General features: G+C 50.2%; 7 protein-coding genes across 7 annotated transcripts; 3 read left to right on the top strand and 4 right to left on the bottom strand.

The window, feature by feature from the left end:
• Window positions 1–832: 832 nt before the first annotated feature.
• On the bottom strand, window positions 833–1,874 carry P174DRAFT_431914 (uncharacterized protein; the record flags this gene model as incomplete). Its single annotated transcript, XM_024825722.1, has 4 exons — window positions 833–1,174; window positions 1,352–1,376; window positions 1,439–1,592; window positions 1,805–1,874. 4 exons carry the CDS (start codon window positions 1,872–1,874, stop codon window positions 833–835), a joined length of 591 nt encoding a protein of 196 aa, XP_024681116.1.
• Window positions 1,875–3,769: 1,895 nt separating this feature from the next.
• On the top strand, window positions 3,770–4,759 carry P174DRAFT_421571 (GATA transcription factor LreB; the record flags this gene model as incomplete). Its single annotated transcript, XM_024824960.1, has 2 exons — window positions 3,770–4,649; window positions 4,716–4,759. The coding sequence occupies 2 exons, from the start codon at window positions 3,770–3,772 to the stop codon at window positions 4,757–4,759; spliced, it is 924 nt and encodes a 307-aa protein (XP_024681115.1).
• A 418-nt stretch (window positions 4,760–5,177) lies between these two features.
• Window positions 5,178–6,283, bottom strand: P174DRAFT_461065 (uncharacterized protein; the record flags this gene model as incomplete). The annotated part of the gene is made up of 3 exons (XM_024829964.1): window positions 5,178–5,580; window positions 5,638–5,783; window positions 5,822–6,283. 3 exons carry the CDS (start codon window positions 6,281–6,283, stop codon window positions 5,178–5,180), a joined length of 1,011 nt encoding a protein of 336 aa, XP_024681114.1.
• A 771-nt stretch (window positions 6,284–7,054) lies between these two features.
• Window positions 7,055–8,919, top strand: P174DRAFT_442363 (FAD-dependent oxidoreductase). Its single transcript, XM_024827561.1, has 4 exons — window positions 7,055–7,692; window positions 7,759–8,147; window positions 8,208–8,319; window positions 8,343–8,919. Exons 1-4 carry the CDS (start codon window positions 7,498–7,500, stop codon window positions 8,691–8,693), a joined length of 1,047 nt encoding a protein of 348 aa, XP_024681113.1. The 5' UTR covers window positions 7,055–7,497; the 3' UTR covers window positions 8,694–8,919.
• Window positions 8,920–9,074: 155 nt separating this feature from the next.
• Window positions 9,075–12,468, bottom strand: P174DRAFT_421568 (uncharacterized protein; the record flags this gene model as incomplete). Its single annotated transcript, XM_024824959.1, has 8 exons — window positions 9,075–9,339; window positions 9,399–10,774; window positions 11,443–11,540; window positions 11,599–11,747; window positions 11,812–12,114; window positions 12,180–12,256; window positions 12,307–12,320; window positions 12,381–12,468. 8 exons carry the CDS (start codon window positions 12,466–12,468, stop codon window positions 9,075–9,077), a joined length of 2,370 nt encoding a protein of 789 aa, XP_024681112.1.
• A 377-nt stretch (window positions 12,469–12,845) lies between these two features.
• P174DRAFT_513082 (tRNA (adenine-N(1)-)-methyltransferase) lies at window positions 12,846–14,698 on the top strand. The gene is made up of 4 exons (XM_024831944.1): window positions 12,846–13,200; window positions 13,264–13,410; window positions 13,473–13,543; window positions 13,604–14,698. Exons 1-4 carry the CDS (start codon window positions 13,095–13,097, stop codon window positions 14,606–14,608), a joined length of 1,329 nt encoding a protein of 442 aa, XP_024681111.1. The 5' UTR covers window positions 12,846–13,094; the 3' UTR covers window positions 14,609–14,698.
• Window positions 14,699–15,315: 617 nt separating this feature from the next.
• On the bottom strand, window positions 15,316–17,633 carry P174DRAFT_372938 (CCR4-Not complex 3'-5'-exoribonuclease subunit Ccr4; the record flags this gene model as incomplete). Its single annotated transcript, XM_024822466.1, has 2 exons — window positions 15,316–16,505; window positions 16,571–17,633. The coding sequence occupies 2 exons, from the start codon at window positions 17,631–17,633 to the stop codon at window positions 15,316–15,318; spliced, it is 2,253 nt and encodes a 750-aa protein (XP_024681110.1).
• Between the last annotated feature and the right edge of the window lie 2,756 nt (window positions 17,634–20,389).

Here is a 20,389-nt window from a genome sequence, read left to right as displayed (position 1 = left end):
GTCCTTTCACCATCCTTGACCATGAGAAGCTGTCCTTCGAGTGTTTTTTGTTGTCTAGTGGTTTTCTTCACTGTAAGTTGTAGACTCCGTGTAGCAACCATCTTCGCTCCAGATGTACTCTTGAAGGATAATTTCACTTGGGCTAGGACTTCTTTCTCTCCGCAGAGCTGCATAATAACTTAGCAACGTTTCTGTAACAGAAAGGTGAGTTCCAAGGTTACCTTGGGGTCATGGATGAAAGCACCGCCCTTACTGTTGGGTGGAAGATCGCCGGTCGTAGCATATTTGAGGCATTCAATGATTGTCTGTATTCCCACTTAGCATGAATGACACTCACAAGCTGTCCGTTTGGTGAAGCATACAGTCTTCCCTGAGCCATTATAGCCGACGATCAATGTAAGAGGAGTGTGAAATTGGATGGTCTCGCTGCGGGTGTTGTCGAAGGAACGAACACTGAGAAAGAATCACAAATCAGTATAAAAATCGAAATCGTGAGCATATGCTTTTGTAGGAATGAACGCACCCAAGTATTGAAAGTTTGTCTATCTTCGCTATAGTTGGAGCAGAGCATCAGTCTTGTGCTTCGTCATCGAACTCCGCATCACTTACACCTGCCAAGCTTATCAGTTTTCGACGTTATGTTTGTTCGAAGCGTGCAGACTCACATTTTGAAATCAAGCACTACAGCGCTACCCACCAGACTCTAAAGGTCTTCAAAGGATGTCAAGCCACTATCCGCCCCAACACTGTCGGTGCCCGAAGCCTAATCGAAGCTCGTTATCAATATCGCCGCTTCTGCCTGCGCGTAGAGACGCGGAAAGGAAGCGCGAAGTCACATGATATGCGCAAATGGCTCTATGGGCTTGAAAGAAACATTAGTATGTTGCAGCGTTATCTTTATTATTCTCCGCAAAATGGCGTGCTTGACAGTAATGGCTTTGTTTGCTTTGGGACTATGGATGACTAGCATTTTGTAGAGCGCCGTCATGTGCTGGTTGAGAAGAGAGTAGGCTACGTTTTTGCATCTCCATAGTTGTGAGTTGCTTGCTGAGGTTAAGGTGACAACATCACCTACGGTGACCACTACTAGATAATGCTTGGGAGCGGAATAGTGCGCGATTATATGGGTGACAGGATGGGTGGAAGAGCAGCTGTGAGTGGCCTCAGTAGCAGTCTATTCACGTTTTAACGTAAGGAGCTGTGATTTTTCTCTCACGGTTAGTTCACTCTTACCTGGCACACTGCATTGTTAATCCACTCCTGCTAGGGCCTCTTGGGTATATATATCTAGCCAAGAACCATAAGAACAATATTGTCTCTTCCGACTTCCTTTCCTCAATCTCCTATTTACCTGGCTGACATCCAAAACAAAGCAACTGAATGACAACATGACTGTTATCGATCAAAATCCTGCTAGGATTGAAAGCATTGTACGTACTGGACTTTGATAGAGACGTCTATCCTTTTGACTGATTCAACATTAGTACGTGGATCCAGCAGAGCTGTCGAGACTCGTAGCCTGAACCCGCGCAGTGTTGAGGGAGCTGTGAATGGAGTCTGGAACTGCATTTTGAACTGGGGTTTCGATCCAGCTGTATTACAGAGACAAAGGCAATGCATACTCAATATCGGGGGATGAAAGGCTCCTCAGTGTCCCATACCATGAGGGCAGCTGGGAACGCGCCGCTTCTTTTTGATAACTCAATGCAAGTCGGCGCAAGGCGAAGGGCAGCACTCCCTTCAACGTGATTGCTGTGAATGAGGCAGCACGCCTGTCTGAACCTGAACTCTGGCCCATGCTTACCTGGTTTGAACCGCGAGCAATTCTGCCGTTGGAACCCATCAGCAACTGCGGGCCCTCGCCTTGCCGCCATGATGACAACCCTTTTCAAAGCCAGCTTTCGATATCCTTTGTCACACAGCTTGAGCTCAATGGTTTTATGGATGTCATGTTCACCGAACCGCGCCAGATGGTGAACCAACCAATACGACTCGGCACTTGAACCTTCAGTATCAACTGCGAGTTGGACTCGATGAAATCGGTCCTCTGCAAGCAGTGTGCCAGCCGCCGTGCAACTTGTAGTTGCGTTTGTGTTGTTTTTCTACGTGTTAATGGTATGCCAGCCGTCTAGAGGGCGGTGGGCATGCTCGGAAATGCTTATGACTTACCGGCGATTCTGCAGTGGTACGTCGTGTTTTTGATGTCGACGAAGAAACTCCTCAGTGGAGAGTTCTATAACTCTCAGCTTTGCACGGCCGAATCCCTAGACGCCAGTGTTGGCCAGACCACGACCATGGTTTCCAACTACAAACCGTCGAGTCCTCCGCAAGGCCGGTTCTCTAATTTTCCCTGACATGCCTGAGGCCAAAGGTCAACGTGATTCCCGAGATTCCCGACAGAGGTCCTGTATCAACACAGATCTTGCTGCTGTGGTGTATGCTCTCGTTTCGGACCTGCTTGACGACACCCCTCTATTTCTCAAGTGATTGAACAGATTGTCAGACGTCATCGCGATATGACCAGAAAATTTCATTGTCGAATGTCAAAGCATTACGGTCTCCGACCAGTGCAGCGGATATCGACGAATCTCGAGCGTCTGACACTCCTCTGAAACTGGGAGTTGGTGCTCAAGCTGCATCAAGGCGTGGGGTTTATTGATGAGCCATTTGAGAACCTATTGTCCAGGCGCCTCCTTCCACACTTGTAGGCGTCTCGGAGTCGTTGATCAGCTGCATCGGGACGTAAGACCACTCCAGAAGAACCATTCGCAGATTCTTCGTTTTCAGGGTCGAACGACCTTGTCGCCCAGAAGAAGTGGAATTTGAATTACTAAGAGATCGTGATCGGCTTTTACTACGCATGGAAAGGTCTTACTGGAATGGACAATATTTCATCATGATCAAAGAAGAAAAGATGAACAATATATTGTTCTCGACGTCCCGATAAACTGCCACAGAAACCCCGTCCAGGTAATCCTGCCGTCGTCCACTTAGAGTTAACTAATGTCAAAGAAAACTAAGTTTCAAGAAGTCATGGCTCCTATAACTACGCTGTTTTTGATCTTCGCTGTCTTCCTAGTTATCTATCATAGCCGACCAAGCGCAACTTCCTTCATCCCGCCCATCGAGAGTCTTGCCAGTCATCTATGTTTTGCCTCTGACCCCACAAATACCTATAAATTTAGAGGACATCCCCGATGTACATCACGTAAATATAAACCACTCTCTCCTTTCTAAAAGAGTTCGAGAACTCAGATGGTAAAAGTTTCTATGCCAGCGAGAGCAGGGCCGAAGGGAGTTACGGGTTAAAATGCGGCGGTATACAGCGTCAACAGCGGTCATTTTCGGCGTTGATCTCACAGGTCCTCACATTCCATATGGAAATCCTTCGTCCTTTTTCTGTGCATATCTTTTCCGTCTTTGAACGATCAGATTTCACGAGCCTCTTCACATTATCGGCACCTGTATCATCAGGACTCTCGCTCAATGTACTGAATCATTTATAGTGACAATCATTTCGCCCTTCCTGTTTCCGCGCGACCATGGAAATCGCCCCTCTGGAGGCGGACACGGTGAGATCAAACGAGACATATGCATTGCAGCACGAGGGAGACACTGGAGATATAATGGATGTGCAAACAGTTCCAAGGTCAATTTCTAGCAATGAAAGCAGCAACAATTATTTGAATGCCATCCCCAAGATGCCGAACCCCAGCCGTCTCTCCATGCGACTACAGAACAGGTTTGGGTGCAGCGTGCCCTCGCCGAAATGACAGACATGCTCCTCCTCCTACGTCCCGATGGCACAGTTCTCTACGCTTCGCCGTCCTGCAAATGGATTACCGGATACGAGTCGAAGCAGATCGAACGTGACGCCCTATCCCGCTTCATTCACGATGACGACAAGTCCGTCTTCACCCGTCAACTCGAAGAGTGCATCGCCACGGCCCGTCCGCTCCGGTGCCATTTCCGCTTCTACAAGCCGAATAATACCTTTTGCGTCATAGAAGCGCACGGTCATCCACATATCAAAGACGAGAATAATAACTGCAACGGCGTTTTTCTAGTCTGCCGGCCGTATCCCACCAGGAGCTCGGCGCTACTCGATTCCTTTCTCGAACACAAGATCGAGAACATCCGGCTAAATCAGCGCATCTCACAACTCAGAGCAGAAGAGGAGGAAGACTTAAATGCAGGTCGACAGGCATACCTCAAGCAAAGCTCGGGATCATCTGCCCTGCGCCAGAACTTGCCTCCATTCACATCTTACGATGCGACCGGCTCAGGTGAGGAGAACGAGTCGTCCGATACGGTCAACACCGATGATGGAGAACCAGGGTCGCTTCTTGAAAGCACTACGCGACAGGCACAAGATATGGCCCACATCGACGGAATTGAGATGATGACAGGGCTGCGTTACCGCGAGGGCGAGCGGTCTCATGGTCTCAGCACGGGCATGCGCCAAGGCTGTCTCGTGCACTGCGATATTGATATAGCGACGATTGAGCAGCAAGCTCGGAGCGCACAGGAGATCGATCGAAGGAAAAGATTGAAGGGAGAGTACCTGTGTACAGACTGCGGGACCTCTGATTCCCCGGAATGGAGAAAGGGACCGGACGGACCAAAGACCTTGTGTAATGCCTGTGGATGTAAGTTGCTTTTCCTGAACCTACTCCTGTCGTTACTCGACTGAAACTGACTGCTATCTTCAATAGTACGCTGGGCCAAGAAAGAGAAGAAACGTCAGGAATCAAATTGATTATCAACCCCTGGACTATATCGGCTCGTATCATCGAGATTTCATACTCCCTTTCTGCGAAGGGATACCCTTTGGTTCCTTTCACCGATTGGCATATGCGGCGAACCTGAGCTCCATCTCGTTGGCTTTGAGACATAGATCAGCCTTACTGCCCCTTCATGTGACAGGAAGTCGTATGAGTCTCGGGTTTATGGATTACAGCATCGATACCAGTCGCAATTCTTATCATCTAAGAAATGAGGGCGACGCCTTCTCAATGGCACATCGATGACTCGCAACCAGCTCAATCAACAGAACTTTGATCGAACGCATGAACATACACAGGGGAATAGAGCAGCAAACAAATTTGGTGAAAATTCACACTCAATAACCGGTCGCACACATCCTATACACACTTCAACACGATCAAAATGCGCCGTCACGTTTTGGCGGCCTTCTTGGGAGGCGGAGGGAAATACATCTGAGGCTGAGACTGGGCCGTTGCCCCAGTCTGGGCGTATTGCCCTGATGCGAGAGTCTCCGCCGACGACTCCTGCTGCATCGAGTGGCGGGGATCTGAACCGCCGAGATATTCCCGAAGAGGTAGGTCGGATGAATCGTCTCCTCCTAATCGGTTGAAGGCAAGGCTACGGGGTGTCATAGCAGGCATGCCCTGTGGATAAGCTGGGCTCATCGGAATCATTGCGGGAGACTTGAGAACGGCTTCTTCATATTCCTTCCAGGTTCTCTTCTCTTCCGCCTTCTCTAATCGTTCCGCGCGCTCCTCCGGAGTCAGAACGCAGGAATGGATACTCAGAACGAACTCGACAAAATAGAGAACGCTGTTTCTTCCGTTAACCACAGCCTTGAGGGTCGACTCGCAGGGGCATGGTACTCACATGACTACTATTGTGAATGCAAACAGGGCCTTCGACTGACGACAGTAATTGATGTTGTCCTTATTCGCAGCGACGGTGCACTTCTTCGTGATGTACCACGGCGCACCGGGCTGCGGGTGCGCGGGATCCGACATATCAGGGCCGGCCTGGTACCGAGCAGAAACGATGTATACTGCAACAAGACCCCGTGGACAATAACCGACAATGGTGGATAGAACAGTCGAAGGAAGTGTATGGGGACTTTGGTGATCAAGAAAAATGTGCTTAAAACACTAAGTACTAGGTTGTAATCGGTGATGCTGCAGCCCCAGCCAGCGTCAGCGACATTCTTCTCCGGTTTCAGGATTAGACGAACAAGGAACGCTGGAGAAGAGAAAGAAGCAGAGCGAAAGGCAAGAGACAAGGAAACGTACAATTCGCTCCAGACCGTAGGCACCTTATAAGGTCGATAATTGGCAGCCGCATACAACTGCTCATCGGGGGAACTGTTGAAGCCGTTGTCTGCGCCATCCTGCCACAGCTTCGTCCGGTATAGATTATGAGAAGCGATTCCCGTGAGTGTAAGGATAACAATGGTAAACGGCAGCTCGGCAGCCATCAAGTACAAAAGTACTTTGTGATAGCGATGATTCCGTGGGAAATACATGGCGACCGAAACCGAAATCTTCTGGAAAGTCAAGTATGAAAGAGCTAGACCTCGTCTTTATCGAATGTGTAGTCGAAATAACAGTCCACTGGCGGCCAGACCGGCTGGCTGGGCGTTCAGTTCACTCGCATTGAAGGAACCAAACCACTCAACCAGAGGAAGAAGTTCAAACAAGCAACAATCACAGAAAACGACTCGGTAGACCAGCCGGAAACACGGTTTTAGATATGAACAGAGCAAGAAGCACCGTCAGACTAACTACGGAGTACCTAGGGGGTCAAATATGGCCTACAGCGCACTCTTGTCGTCCATGGTGCCCCTGTAAGCAGATAGCAGACCTGAAGAGGGGCACCAACCGTAGCAGCGATAAGCCAGGAAAGTCGAAAATCAAGACATGCAAAAGGTTCCTGCTGATGCATCTGGCCAATGCTGGCGGGTTTGAAAGCGCCAGCACAAGCACGAAGCCCGGGATCTATCGCCAATGAGGCTGCAGAACACGCACATTGGCTGCCCGCCATCACACGCTAGTCCGTGTGACGAGGAGATCAATCTGCATGGCTAAGCGGATGGCCTTAGTAGTCTAGTAGACCTGAGGGGATGTGCTAAGAGCTAGTTGACCAAGTCAATTAGCTGCGAAGTATCCGTAGCTAGTGGTCTGTCGAAGAGCGAAGCGCCAACGGAAGGAAGATCACTGGGTGTCTGTGATTGTGTATGCAGCATAGTCTAATTCGCCTTATTATTCATCCTCATCATGCTAACTAATTGGCGTGGCTAATGCAAACAAGCATTCGTTACTCATACAATATCTCCTCGCAAACGGATCTAACTCGAAGACTGAGGAAGTGCTAAGGAAGATGGATGGAATTGATGGAGGATGATTCCAGTATGACACGCTGGTAAACGTCATACCACTCATCCACCATCAGAGAGGTGTACTCATCTAAACTGATCGTACAATGTTGTTTTAACAAAGTCTCCGACGTCAAAGCCTAGGTAGTCTACGCGGATAATTCAAAAGATATAGATACCTTGACGTCAAAATCAGTAGGTCGAACATCCGAATGCAGACTCCCCGACTATTGTGGTGCCACCGACTCCACCGTTCATCACACGCACCAGGCATCCTCGTCTCTCAGTCTCAGCGCGTGCCTTTTACTGCGCGGCTTCAACCCCTGTCACCTCACCAGTCTGTTCCGGGTGCGATCCGACGCCAGATGGATTACGCATCAACTAGGAAGGCCTCTGTGCCGCATCTGGTGCGCACGGCGGCAGAGCCCCGACAGAACCGCATGTATACCGTCCGGCTCTCACACATCGACGAGGTCAATCCTACTGTGCGACTGATACAGCTAACCATCCCTCCTCATGTGCAGAGCCTGGAGGGGCAGGAAGAGCGAGCTGATGGAGAGGTATACTTCTCTCGCGACTATGCCACTCAATACTTGTATATATATATATATAACTAACGACCTCAGTCTGATCAACCACAACCACTCACGTTCCTGCCGGGCCAGTGGGTAGACGTGCATATACCTGGCCTCGCTGACGCGGGGGGTTACAGCATTACCTCCACCCCGGCAGATGCTCAGGTGCTTCCCTCGCCAGGGCCTCCCGTGGAGTCTCCCATGGACGAGGAAACGGGCCTGCCGCCGATGGACCCGCGAGGCAGAGCGCCGTACCTGGAACTAGCTGTCCAGCACGCTCCATCCAACCCAGCCAGCGCATGGCTCTGGAGACCCAAGGACGAGATCCAGGGACAGGAACTGAGCATCCGCATCGGAGGCAGTTTCGTCTGGCCTCCATCGGGAATCAACCTCGATGAAACCAAGAAGGTGCTCTTCATTGCAGGCGGAGTGGGTATCAAGTATGCACTCCTACAAAGTCACGACTGAGTTGAGAGAATTAGTAGCTAATCATAGCCCAGCCCTCTGATCTCCATGCTCTCGCATCTGAAGAACAACAACGACGAAACATCTCTACACCGCCAGCACTCCGATATTCACTTCTTCTACTCCACCAAGATGCCCCGGTCAGCTGTCCCGTCCCTCCCTGAGAAAAGCCCCAGGCATACCTGGACCGGATCCTCTTCCTCTCGCGGCTGCGCGAGATCATTCGCTGCCAGTCAGAGTCGGGCCGTCTGCGGATCTCTTTACGGCTCTTCCTCACTAATCTCCACGATGACTTCGCACCACTTCTGTCCGAACCGCAGCAGGATTTGACTATTTATGCGCGAAGACAGCAGCCCGACGATCTGCGGCAGGCGCTCCAAGGACCTGATGGTGTTATTAGGCCTGAGGAGACGGTCTGCTATATATGTGCGCCTCCCAGGATGACAGATGAAGTTGCCACTACTCTTCGAGGTTTGCTGGGAGATGGTAAGGAGCGGGTATTGTTCGAAAAATGGTGGTGATCAAGTTTTTCATTCGTAAGATGTGGGAGAGTGTATTGAGGCAAGGCATACTAGCGCTGCAACAATCGCAAAATGTTCTAGATAAATGCTGCTGCAGAGTGAGATCCTCGGTCCTCTGCTCAATGATGAGACAATTCAGACCCATGCTAACCTGCCTTCTCAACTCAATATATAAGGTACAAAGACTGCAGGGAAAAAAAGCGCCCGAGATAGCAAGATGTGAACCATAGACAGCGTATCTATGCCGTGACATCAAGGTATGAGAGTGTCGATATGCCTCATTGCGAAGTTGCTTCGAAGCCACACGTAAAGAGCACTCCCTGACAGAAGCGGCAAGTCAAGAAGAGGAAGATGGACGCATGTTGCAAGGGATCAGAACGCTCAATGATGTTCATCAGGTCCCTTCACTGCACCTCCGTCGATGATCATCATCTCGTCGATCTTGGCCTCTACTTCGCCGTATTCAAGTCGCTTGTAGGTCACAACACGCCCGGGGTTCATGTCAAAATCATAGAAACGAACCCGACGGACATAGCCGCCATAACCTCCGTAGCCTCCAAAGCCAGCACCGCCTCCATAGCACATCCAGAGAGACGGCTTCTGATCCCGATCCTTGTTAAGCATGCAGTAATCATTAACGTGATCGCTGAAGACATGTTAGCAAACAGCATACAGCTCGCTCCCAGTATTAAAAAGGGTACTTACTGCCCGCAGCTCACGAACAAAATTCCTTCCTCTTCTAGAGCATCTTTGAAACCAGAGTTGAACCCTGGAGCGGTAGGGGCCTCCGACCAATTTCCTCTATAGTAATTGGAGGAGTCGCGGTATTCTGGAAGCGGAATATGGATAAAAGCCATGTTCATGTGCATGTGACTGTATTCATGGTGTTTTGTTTTGAGGCTTTGCGCTGTGCTTTTGAACCACCGAATCTGGCTCGGTTTGATCCAATCGTAGCCTCGGAACTGACGTTCGTCTGGAGAATAGGAATGAGAGTCGAGTAGGTACAGAGTCAAAGCCGAGTGCGCGGTCGTTCCACGACCGAGTACTTCGACAATATAATTTCCAACCCCGTCCACATCTTCAGGGCCGGCGGTTGACAAGGAGTAAGGGAGATCTTCAAGTATGGTCATAAGCTGTTCTCGACTAAGGTTGCCTTCGTCGTCGTGATTGCCGAATATGGCTGCGTAAGGTATCTTGCGGTCGACAAGTAACTTGACAGACTTGAAGAGCGCGCTCTGAGCATCTCTCGAAGTTTCACCGTTGACTTGGTCACCGCTCAGAACAACAAAATCGGGTTTCTCCTCGTCGAGAAGTCTTCCCACAAACTCCAAGGTCCGAGGATCCGCTTCACACTTGTGACCGGGCACGGGCTCTACCGGAACTGGGTCTCGACACACTCCAAGCCCAGTGCTCAGATGAAGGTCTGCTAGCTGCATGATTTTGAATTTCCCATTCTCATTAATGCGTGGAGTGGGCTTCTTGGTCTTTGGCGGGTCGCCCCTTCGAATACTGACGCGGGCCTCCAACTCCTCCGTCTTGCTATCCAGCAGCAGCGGAGTATCTTTCACCTCCCAGCCCACGCGCGGATCAACCGCGTCCGCACCGAACAAGACATCGATCGAGGTGATCGCTTTCTGCGAGTCACTCGCATGACGCTTGGCCGTCCGCTTCAGCCAGATGCCACCTGGCCTCTGCTCCCATTCAATTTTCTCTCCATGTGGGTCATTCGAGGATTGCGGTGTCAGTCGGCTTATTTTCAAGTCGATCACCACCTTGTCAGATGCGAGCAGTTCCTCTTCCTTCTTCCGTTGAAATTGTACGTAAGCACTGGATGTCCACCCCAAGCGCAGATAGAGGTCCTTTTCAACTCTAGTCCATGCCTTCGGGTCGACCTTGCAACTGGAAAAAATGCTGAGAGAAGAGCATGTAACCACGGTCACATCGGTAACGACGTAGCCAGCGTAATGAGTGGGAAGGTGGCCATGGATGGACGCCGGTAGCACACGGAATTTATTGTCTAGAATCACCACAAGGAGTAATGCAATTGCGGCGATGATAGCGAGCTGCACGCCCGTCCGAACCTATTGTCATCAAGAAAATTAGCAGCGGGAACATGAAATCATCGATTCTCATCGAGAAGATAATCCATACAAGTCGGCGAGTCATGTTAAGGAAAGGAGCCCCTGGAGATCTTCGAGCGGATGGTAAATAGCTGGATGCTCAAGCATGATGGGGCACACGAGGCTATAAGATGAAAGCAGGCCACACCGTCAGTCCATCTCAAGGGGGGCCAAATCTGGGGATGGAAGAGTCGATTGTCCGAGCCCCGTATTGGGTAGCACCAGGAAAGTCGAGACCGGAAGGCGGTCACATGTGAACTAAAGTTTAATATTACCTCTTGATTATCGGCTTCGAAGTCCCTTGATCCGCGGGCCCTCCTTGATCTAAGCCTATTTGGGATTGCTTCGATACAGCCTTTCTAGTTGGCGAGTCATAGTTGTCTCAGCACTTGTCCGATGAAATCTTAGGTAACTAGCGATCCTCGTCTAATCAACCTTCTATATAGCTTATCTTCCTCTATATATGTATAGATACTATCGGAGGATATTTCCCCTTGTCTATTGAAAATCCGAAACAAGTCGAAGGAATCCAACGTCTCCCGAATCTATACAGCGTCGGTGGAATCATCTCAATTGCCTTGCTCATGCACCTTTTTCAATCCTTCTTCAGCCACTTTCTTCAATGATACCTTACCGCTCAGAATGTCTTTTGTAGTGTCTAGGATCGTCTCCCAACTTTCGAACGTGGTGAATGGCATTCCCTCCCGCTCGCAGTAGGTTACCAGATCTGAATTGTGATCAGTAGCGTACTCGAAGATCGAAGGTCCAGGGGATTTCTGGCTTACCATGCCCCTTTTTGGCAAAGAGAAGGTCAGTCTCTGCGGCAGCAGAGAGATCGGAGACACCATCTCCAGCATAGAGCAAAGTAGGACGCTTGTCTTCCGGCAATGCGGCGTAAGGCTTGATCTCCAAGGATTTGTCATGTCCGAAATGACTATCGAAGGCGCAAATTAGGTTCTAGAAGCAACATTTACAACCAGTGTTTTCGATAGTCTCACCTGTCATCGTGGTACTTGATTTTCCAACCGCCTGCGGTGTTGATGTCCTTGCCGTCGCGGCTCTCCACATCGTTAGAAACAATGTGTAAATGGCTTCGAGGCTTGTGTCCCAGCAATGACTCGAACAAGGCACTAATAATGGGCTTCATCCCTGACGACAAGACCACAATTGGAACGTTGTTTTCCTCAGCCCAGTAGTAGAACTCGACAAAGTGGGGGTCAAGTTTCATGTTCTCCTGGAGGATCTCGATGCACTTGTCGAAAGGCGTCTTGACGCTGTCCAACATATCGCGGAAGGCATCACTGTAAACAATCGAAGACGTCAGCGGACGCCTTCGCTGGGAACAATGCCCTGCACTTGCACATACCGGAAGCTAGCTCTGCCATGGAGCACATCGTAGTTTCCTTGGCGACGTTTTTCTCGTCCGTATCCGAGATTGTCGGTCTGAATATATCAGCCTGAGACGCTAGATCGGGTTTCACGCCAGAAGTTACCAGAAAATCATTGCCTGAGATTAACAGCGGACAATTAGCCTCTGATAGTATAGTTCACAGCCAGGTGTGCTTACTATCTGCCAGTGTAATGGTCCCATCAAAATCAGTGAAGAAGATGATTTTGGGATTAGTCTTCATATAAGGGAGTTCGGTGGAACCCATGGTGACAATAGGTAGCCCTTGAGTACGATGAAAGACTGAATACAGACAGAATTATGGTGAGATGCTAGCTCAGTGATGCAGATGGTGTTAATGGAGACCCACTGGATAGGGGAAAGGCACGAATCGGCTGGTAACTGAGTGCAGGGCTGGAGAATCCTAGGTTGATTCAGTATGATAAATGGCCCAATGGATTAAGAACAGGAATCAAAGAAGTGAATGAAAGATAGTGTCCCATGAATCATCCCGCGGGGTGGGATCAATAGTTATCTACTGCCCCGCGCTTCGGTCAGATGCAACTAAACTCGATTTGATTTGACCTCTTCGCTTTACTTGCTTCACCGTTAGGACTCAAGTACGTTTAGGTACTGGTGAAAGGATTCAGGACGATAATTGGGTGGGTTTCCGATGTTCTACTGGGCCGATCAATGCGGAGGCCCAGTCCCCACGCGCCCCTGTTTTTGATAAGTGGACAGAGATAGAGAAGTGCCGATAGCGACAAGTCCGATAACCGTCAAAAAGTTTTGATTCTGGCCATTGCCAAAACCCCCATCGCAATTGAACAACAGTTCTTCTCGACATTTTCCTGATTCTTTTTAATCCCTTCTTCTATCAGCAAGCAGTGTTGGATGGCTCATCTTTTTCAATCTCTGCGCCGAGTCTTGGGGCTGACTCCCTCTAAGCCCGTTCCAAAATTTTTGGGGTCAATTGACACGAATTTTTCTTATTTTAGAGGTACAGCCCATTCAGATAATCAATGCCTTTTGAGTCTGTGTATGCTGATCAATGTCATGTTAGAGGGCGACAGGGTCGTTGTCCATGGCAAAACTCCATCGTTAACAAAGCCCCTTCGAAGAGGGCAGAAGACCGATGTGCGACGAGGAATACTGGAACACGATAGCATCATCGGCCAGCGAGTACGAGATCTTGTCAAGGCGCATAAGGGCAAGTCAATTTGAGGCTCTTGATCACAAGGAGTATATAGCTAATTCACCGTCGCAATGCAGGCCCTGACTACCGCCTCAGCCTTCCGACCCTCGACGAATATGTCTCCATGACACCGCGACTCGTCACACCAGTATGAGATCAATCGCCATTGCTCTCTAGGCTAAGCTCCTACTCACGAACGTCCCAGTAGATCTATTCCGCTGATGCCAACTTGATTGTCTCCCTCCTCGATATCCACGTCACTCCCCCAGCAGAAGGATCCCAGGAACAGCCACCGTTGGAAATCCTCGAGTCCGGCACGGGTCATGGCTCCCTAACTCTACACCTTGCGCGCGCGATCCAAGCAGCCAACTCAGTTCCACCTCCCGTACCACAGAAATCCCAGATCCAATACCTGCAGGGCCGACCGATCCGGCCCGGAACCGGCGCGGAGAAGGCAGACCCCAAATCGACCAGCACCACCGCCCAAGAATCACCAGACGAATCCGCCCAGCACCAGACTCAGCAACAACAACAACAATGGGACACCTGGCGCGCCCACCGAAGAGCCATCATCCACACCGTAGACGTGTCCCCCAAATTCTCTGTCCACGCCGAGAAGATCGTGCGCGGGTTCCGCCGCGGAATCTACGCCGGCAACGTCGACTTCTACGTCGGCCACGTGGAGAACTGGATCGCAGAGCAGAAGCAGGCACGCGCGTCGAGATCCCTCCTCTCGAGCGGCCCCACAGTCGAGCCGTTCCTCTCCTACGCTATCCTCGACATGCCCTCCGCGCACCTGCGCATCCCCCACGTCGCCCCCATCCTGAAAAGGGACGGCATCCTCGTCGTGTTCATGCCGAGCGTGACCCAGGTCGGTGACTGCGTGGACCTCATCCGGCGGCAAAAGCTCCCCTTCATCCTTGAGAAGGTCGTGGAGCTCGGCTCCGGCATCAGCAGTGGTCGGCTCTGGGATGTGCGGTTTGCCGTGAAGAAGTCGCGTGCCGACCCGTCCTCGTGGACTGAGGCCGCGGACTCGGCGGAGACAGAGGAAGACTCTTCTGATGCTGCCGTAGAAAGTGCGCCTGCCGCTCCTAAAGAAGCTGCAAGGCAAGAGGAGAGCGTGCTGGTCTGCCGACCTAAAGTCGGGACCCGGATCGTGGGCGGAGGTTTCGTCGGCGTGTGGAGAAGGATAGAAGATTCGTCGAAGGAGTAGCCTATTTTGCCTGTTTCTGGATGAGGAACATGTCAGGATACCCATTTGTGACAGAATATCGCATTGCATCCCCATCATCCTCCTGCACTGTACAATAAACTAGCCTAGAATGTATACTATCTTCATTCCTTACTTGTTTGTAGGTCGTAGGAGGTACAACATCGTCAACCCATTCGGGGAATTTCACTTATCGCTACAATCACACCAGCGATTGATAATTCAAACAGCAGCAAGCCAGTCCTCTGGCTCCGAGAGGCCACGGCATTTATTCATGAAGTAGCGAAATCAAAGACGTACACGGCAACGATGAACCACATTCGCCTAGATTGAGAAGATGAAAAGACAGGGCGATGTTCTCCTGCTACCTCAAGCCGCATTCGCTGCCTATGGTGCCGATCGTGACTAGGCATGACTGAGTTGACAGTGAAAGCACTCAAGAAGACACCAAAGGCGCAGAAGATCCAGGAGTAGAAAGGGATACCGCGCAATTGACTAATTTCCAAGAACATGACAAGCGAGTTCAATTGAGCAAGTGCCCTCGGTTGACAGCAAACGCAAGGAATGTAACCACAGGAAATGTAGAAAACGACAGAGCAAAGCAAATAACAACACCAGAGATACACGAGAGGACCCCAAAGTTTCCGAAAGAACAAGACAAACCGGCTACACAAACACCAGTCTCATGACGTTCAACATGCTCCATTCCCTCAATTCCGTTGCGGCCCAAAGTCCGCCTCCACAACCTTACCCTTTTTCCCTTTAACTGTAAACTCCGCCAGCAATGCGATATGATCACTTGGAAAATGATAATTGGGGAATCCGGGCACCCTCTGTAGATAGTCCTTGTCCACCTCTCCGAGTAACGCCGAAACATGAAGTGAGTTTGAAGAATACCAGATATAATCAAGGATATCTTTGAAGTCTGGCGTGTAGTTCGTGAAGGGAAGTTCGCCAATAGCTCCATATGCGGACTTCAGCTTGAAGGGATGCGTCATACCGACTTTGCTGAGATTGCCGTAAAGACGCTTCTCCAAATCCGGATGCTCCTCGTCGAGCCGGCCGTGCGCAATCAGGTTGTATGCTGCGGATCCCGGAGACGAGTTCAAATCTCCGCACATCAGGAGAGGGATCTGATCGCCACTGGCATACTGCACGGATGGCGCCGGTTCCTCCAGAGGTGGCGTTTCTGATTGCCCCTCCTCTTTGGAGAATCGGAAAGCCGCCTTGTCGGTGCACGGGGGCCATTTGGCATACGTCTCCGACAATTTGGTGAGTTCTTCCATCAGAATAGCCGTCTGAATCAGTTTCACATCCTTGAACGCTGGGTCCCAGTAGAGGTGGGCATTCACGACAATGAACCGCGAACCGGTCTGCCTGTTTTCAAGGAATACGACAACTGCAATATGATCCTTCTGCCAGAGTCGGTTATAGATGTCGTCTTGACCTTTTGCGTCTGGGCGCCGCACAGCTGTCTGGCCAAAATTGATCAGCTGTTTGTCGAGAAGGATGAACTTGCTGCCCTTAAAGAAGGTCGCACATCCATCCACACATTTGGCGTCCTCCTCCTGCATCCCCATAGCCCTTCCTCGTGGCCAGTAAACACCCTTGTAATCATTGTAAGCCAGCTGTTCCCGGAAGTATTCATTATAGCTTCTTTGGTCGACTTCCTGAAGACAAATGATATCCGAATCGTGAGACCTGAGCTCGTTCAGGATGAGCTCCCTTCTAAACTCCCATGATAGAACGCGAGCTGGAGCGTAGCCGTAGTGTGACTGGGTCGCGGAGGAATCACAGAGTGTGTTGTATGACAAGACAGTAACTTTGTCAGTACGATGGTTCGAGGAGCTGGCGGTTTCGTCAAGGACAATCCAGTCCCGGTCCGGGGGTGGGAGGTGAACTGCCATCAGCATCAGTATGTTTGTGCACGAAAGAATGCTTGAAAAGATTTGCAATTCTACTAACCTGGCATCTCTTCCTTGAGATATTTGATCAAAGCCTTGGTACCCTCTTTCATAATGTGAGACTTCAGGACATCATTCAGCGGGTTGCCCTCAACACCAAGTGTTTCAAGCCTGTAAAGGTAGCCCATCTCGTAAGGAAGTGTGCGGATATTGTTGTCGAATAGGTAGAGCTTCTTCAGGTTCGTGAGCATGCCGATCTCCTCTGGAAGCTCGGTGAGGTCGTTGCCTGACAAGTCCAAGTGATTTAATTTCCGAAGTTGCCCGATGGTCGGCGGGAGGGCTTTCAGCTTGTTATGATTCAGATACAATTTCTCCAGGAAAACGTAGTTGAACAGAGACGTGGACAGCGCGCGCAGTCCCTGTCCGCCGAAATCCAATGCGTGCCAACCTTGCCGTGAAGATGCCTTGGCCTTGACCACCCCATTCTGCCCGTCAGAGACTTGTTCTTGTGTCTCCGGTTGGCTAGGGGCAATCTGGATGCCCTTGGCTTGTTGTGCGACAGATCGGGCATGATAGTGGGGCGAGCTGGCCTGCCGTGATTCCGCGGCCAACTGAAGTTGTTGCTGCCAGTGCTCATTCATCGATTCGTCAATATCTTCGTCAACATTAGTGTGAGCCCCATTCTGGATGTGGCTCGGGGTAAAGTGGGGAGTCGCGGAAGCCAATGCCCCGCTCGAGAAGTTGTGTTGGTGGTTGATGTTGTGTGAAGCTTGATTGTGGTGCGTGTGGTGATGAGGTTGCTGCGTATGGTGCGGGTGATGACTCTGCGACTGAAATTTGGGAATCTGCATGCCAAACCGCTGATGTGCTTGGCCGCTATTCATCATGACATGCTGCCCTTGATGAGTTTGGCTGTACATGTTGAACGGATTGAGAGCCGCGGCCTGACTGAGAGGAGGAGATCGGGAAGGTGAGGGAGTATCGTGGTTGAACTTCAGTCTTCCAGTGGGTGAATTCGTCCCGTTTCGTGCGATATGTCGTTGGTGAGAGTGCTGTTGTGGTTGCGTTTGAAAGAAGAATTGCCCGGCCCCAGGCTGCTGGAACCTGTAGGTACCATCTGCCATTTAACGTGGCAGATGAAACCGTGAGCGGGTTGCTTGAAGCGAGGTTGTGAAGATGCTCCGAGTCGACGACGCAGGGCTGAGAGTAGCAGAGGGCGAGAAAGGAGGAGTCGAGGATCGGATAATACGGTCTCTCCTTCTCTTCAACATGGGGTCCTGAAGCGGAACCGCCCCGTAGATAGTCCTTCCGAAGTATTGACTGCAGCGGAATTCACCACAAACAGCCTCCTTCCTGTCTCTAGTATTCGCTAATCTGCCGACCGAGCAAGCGATTGTCAAACGATAGGGGCGGGAGAGCGGGCGGGCGAGCGAGTCACAAGCGCTGAGGGAGGAGGTCCCGGGCAATGAGCCTGTACCAGATGGCTATCAAGGCTCCAAAGTGTGAATGGGCCAAGGAGATCAAAAAATGCGAACAAGTATCCTTATCGATTGATGAAGTAGAAGCATCAAGGGGTCTGGTCGAGATGGCAGTCTTGTCGCCTTGATGCTGCGAAGTGGTTTGCATCGAAGGCGGGAGTCGTATGGTCACGTGATTCTTTGAGCGAGAACATGATTCGCCAACAATGACAGGGCCAAGACCAGCCCAACCCGCCAAATCTCCAGCTTTCCCCTCGACACTTGGCTTCAGATCTTTGAAATCGATCCCATCAGCGCCTATATTAATCTGTTCATGGGTATTTTCGGGTCGTCAAAGCAGTTGGGTCGCACTTATGGCTTACTAAGACGAAAGCGATGATCGAGGCTGTTCCCGCGTCGAAGTCTCCCGACTTGTGCTACTCTACTCCATACGTCCTCGATTCTTGTTCGGTATGCTAGCCAACAATTTCTGGAAGGCGGAAATGTCACTGTCATCCTAGAAGACATGCTTATCAATACAAGGAATAATCTGACAATTCAGCCTCATTCTACAAGCATATATGCTGTACGATGTTGTAAACATCCTACTATATCTTAGCCTCTTCTGTGTTTCCAGTACACCGTCGTGAGCTGCTTAAAGCGCTTTATACTCGACCTTGCTTGGTTTGACCTCTTGCTTGGGACAGGGGCCCTCAGTGCACCGACATCAACCATCGAGAACAGAGGCCGATCTACTATGCTCAGACGCCGCCACAAGTCCGGCTTCACCGTAGTACTTTCTGACCACGGATGTACTTGTCTCGTCTTCAGTGTCGCCTGAACAAGAGAACAACTGTACTGTGTGCTAGCTGCAGAGGTCATAAGTTTACTATCATCCGAACTTGCTTGCAGTAATGGAGATACGGTCGGACTTTGGCCAGTTGTGAATCCTTCAGCTGCGCATGGATGGGTAGTTGATAACTTGTACGAGACAACTGAGCTCGACGGCTGCAGCTGATATCAAGTCCGGAAATGGTACGCCATAATTTGACTGGACGGCCAAATATGATGGATAAGACAATCGTGCAGATGGCGTAGTCAGCTGTTGGATCAATGTATCAATGACAGGAAGAGACGGACAATTATTGCACATATTTGACGACATGTCAATTGTTAGTATCGAAATCAAGGGATAGCAGACACTCTCACGATTAAGGAGGACGTGGCCAATCCGAGTCGTCACTCGTCAGTCGGCCATGTTGATCGCCTATAATATGCCAAGATAAGTCAAGAATTGGAGAAGCATTCTTCATTCGCAATGTCTGCCTCGAGATAGGGGATCGTAACCCCGGTATATGGTAATCCTCCGTGGATCCTTTGAACAGCTTTCTATTTCATCCTTCTGTTCTAAGCCCTTGAAGCTACGGAGTAGATACCCGTAGACGCTACTACCAATCTGTCTGAGTGCCTAGGTACTGGTGCTGGCGACTAGTGTACTCAGTACACAATGTGACCTGTGCAGGCACGTGTACTTATTGCAACGGACCGCCACCCGTGACTTCCATCTGCAGGAGCCCGTCCGGAGCCTGTTCGCCGTTTTCAGCACTGTTGGATAGATACATCGGATAGAGGTGTCAGATTCTGCACCCCATCTGTCACCGGATGATACTTCCTTCTGCGCTACAAGGTAGATAAGCTACAAGTACCCAGCTAATCACATGAAAATTATAAGACGTTGGACTATTGTACCTCTTTCGTATTTGTCTCTCCTGGACTTTCCTCAGGCACAATGCGGTGACATCGAGATTTCCAATGAGAGAACTAATATCCTGAACTAGAACGACTAGTGTGACTAGACTCATGTAGGCTGTACCGTACCTACGTTAGCCTGCCCGGGAACACAGACCAAGGCGTGTTCTGGTTGGACTGGGTGTCCGTTACAGTTGGCAATCTGCATTACCAATTTCCGTCTTGGGTGAGAAGTTGGTCAATACTTTGAATAATATTGTTATCATGACAAGGGGGAGAACTTGTTTTCTTGAAAGTCTCTACCTCTTAGTTCAACGGCCATTCATCATCGAGTTCCTGTTCGGACGATCTCTCCTTATGGGATAGATTGGATAGGTAGTATTACCCTCCACCAGACTGGATAGTACAATGTAGTATCAATCATGAGATGATCAACTATTGCCGTTCCATCGTTTCATTTTGTGTAACATGGTCAATGCTCCTGCATCTGCATTCAACACAGTATTTGTGTAGTAGTTTGTACTAGTGTGTAGGATGTACTTTTACTAGCAGTCCCTGCAGAGTATCTGTGCAGACTTTCTATCTATCTATTTATCTACAGCCTCCATTGTCTGGAGTCTGGATATGTAACCGAAACAGAAACTCAAAAACGAAGGGAACGAGAGACAAGAAGA

This window comes from Aspergillus novofumigatus, assembly GCF_002847465.1.
Source record: "Aspergillus novofumigatus IBT 16806 chromosome Unknown P174scaffold_5, whole genome shotgun sequence".
Taxonomy (NCBI): domain Eukaryota; kingdom Fungi; phylum Ascomycota; class Eurotiomycetes; order Eurotiales; family Aspergillaceae; genus Aspergillus; species Aspergillus novofumigatus.
This window is presented reverse-complemented; position numbering and strand designations above follow the sequence as displayed.

What these genes read in the sequence shown, in the direction of transcription:
- P174DRAFT_442363 (XM_024827561.1), top strand. Translation starts at nt 7,498, where the DNA reads ATGGATTACGCATCAACTAGGAAGGCCTCTGTGCCGCATCTGGTGCGC. An exon ending in AAGAGCGAGCTGATGGAGAG is followed by an intron (nt 7,693 to 7,758) that starts GTATACTTCTCT and finishes TAACGACCTCAG; the next exon opens with TCTGATCAACCACAACCACT. An exon ending in GCAGGCGGAGTGGGTATCAA is followed by an intron (nt 8,148 to 8,207) that starts GTATGCACTCCT and finishes ATCATAGCCCAG; the next exon opens with CCCTCTGATCTCCATGCTCT.
- P174DRAFT_513082 (XM_024831944.1), top strand. Translation starts at nt 13,095, where the DNA reads ATGGCTCATCTTTTTCAATCTCTGCGCCGAGTCTTGGGGCTGACTCCC. An exon ending in GAATTTTTCTTATTTTAGAG is followed by an intron (nt 13,201 to 13,263) that starts GTACAGCCCATT and finishes ATGTCATGTTAG; the next exon opens with AGGGCGACAGGGTCGTTGTC. An exon ending in TCTTGTCAAGGCGCATAAGG is followed by an intron (nt 13,411 to 13,472) that starts GCAAGTCAATTT and finishes GTCGCAATGCAG; the next exon opens with GCCCTGACTACCGCCTCAGC.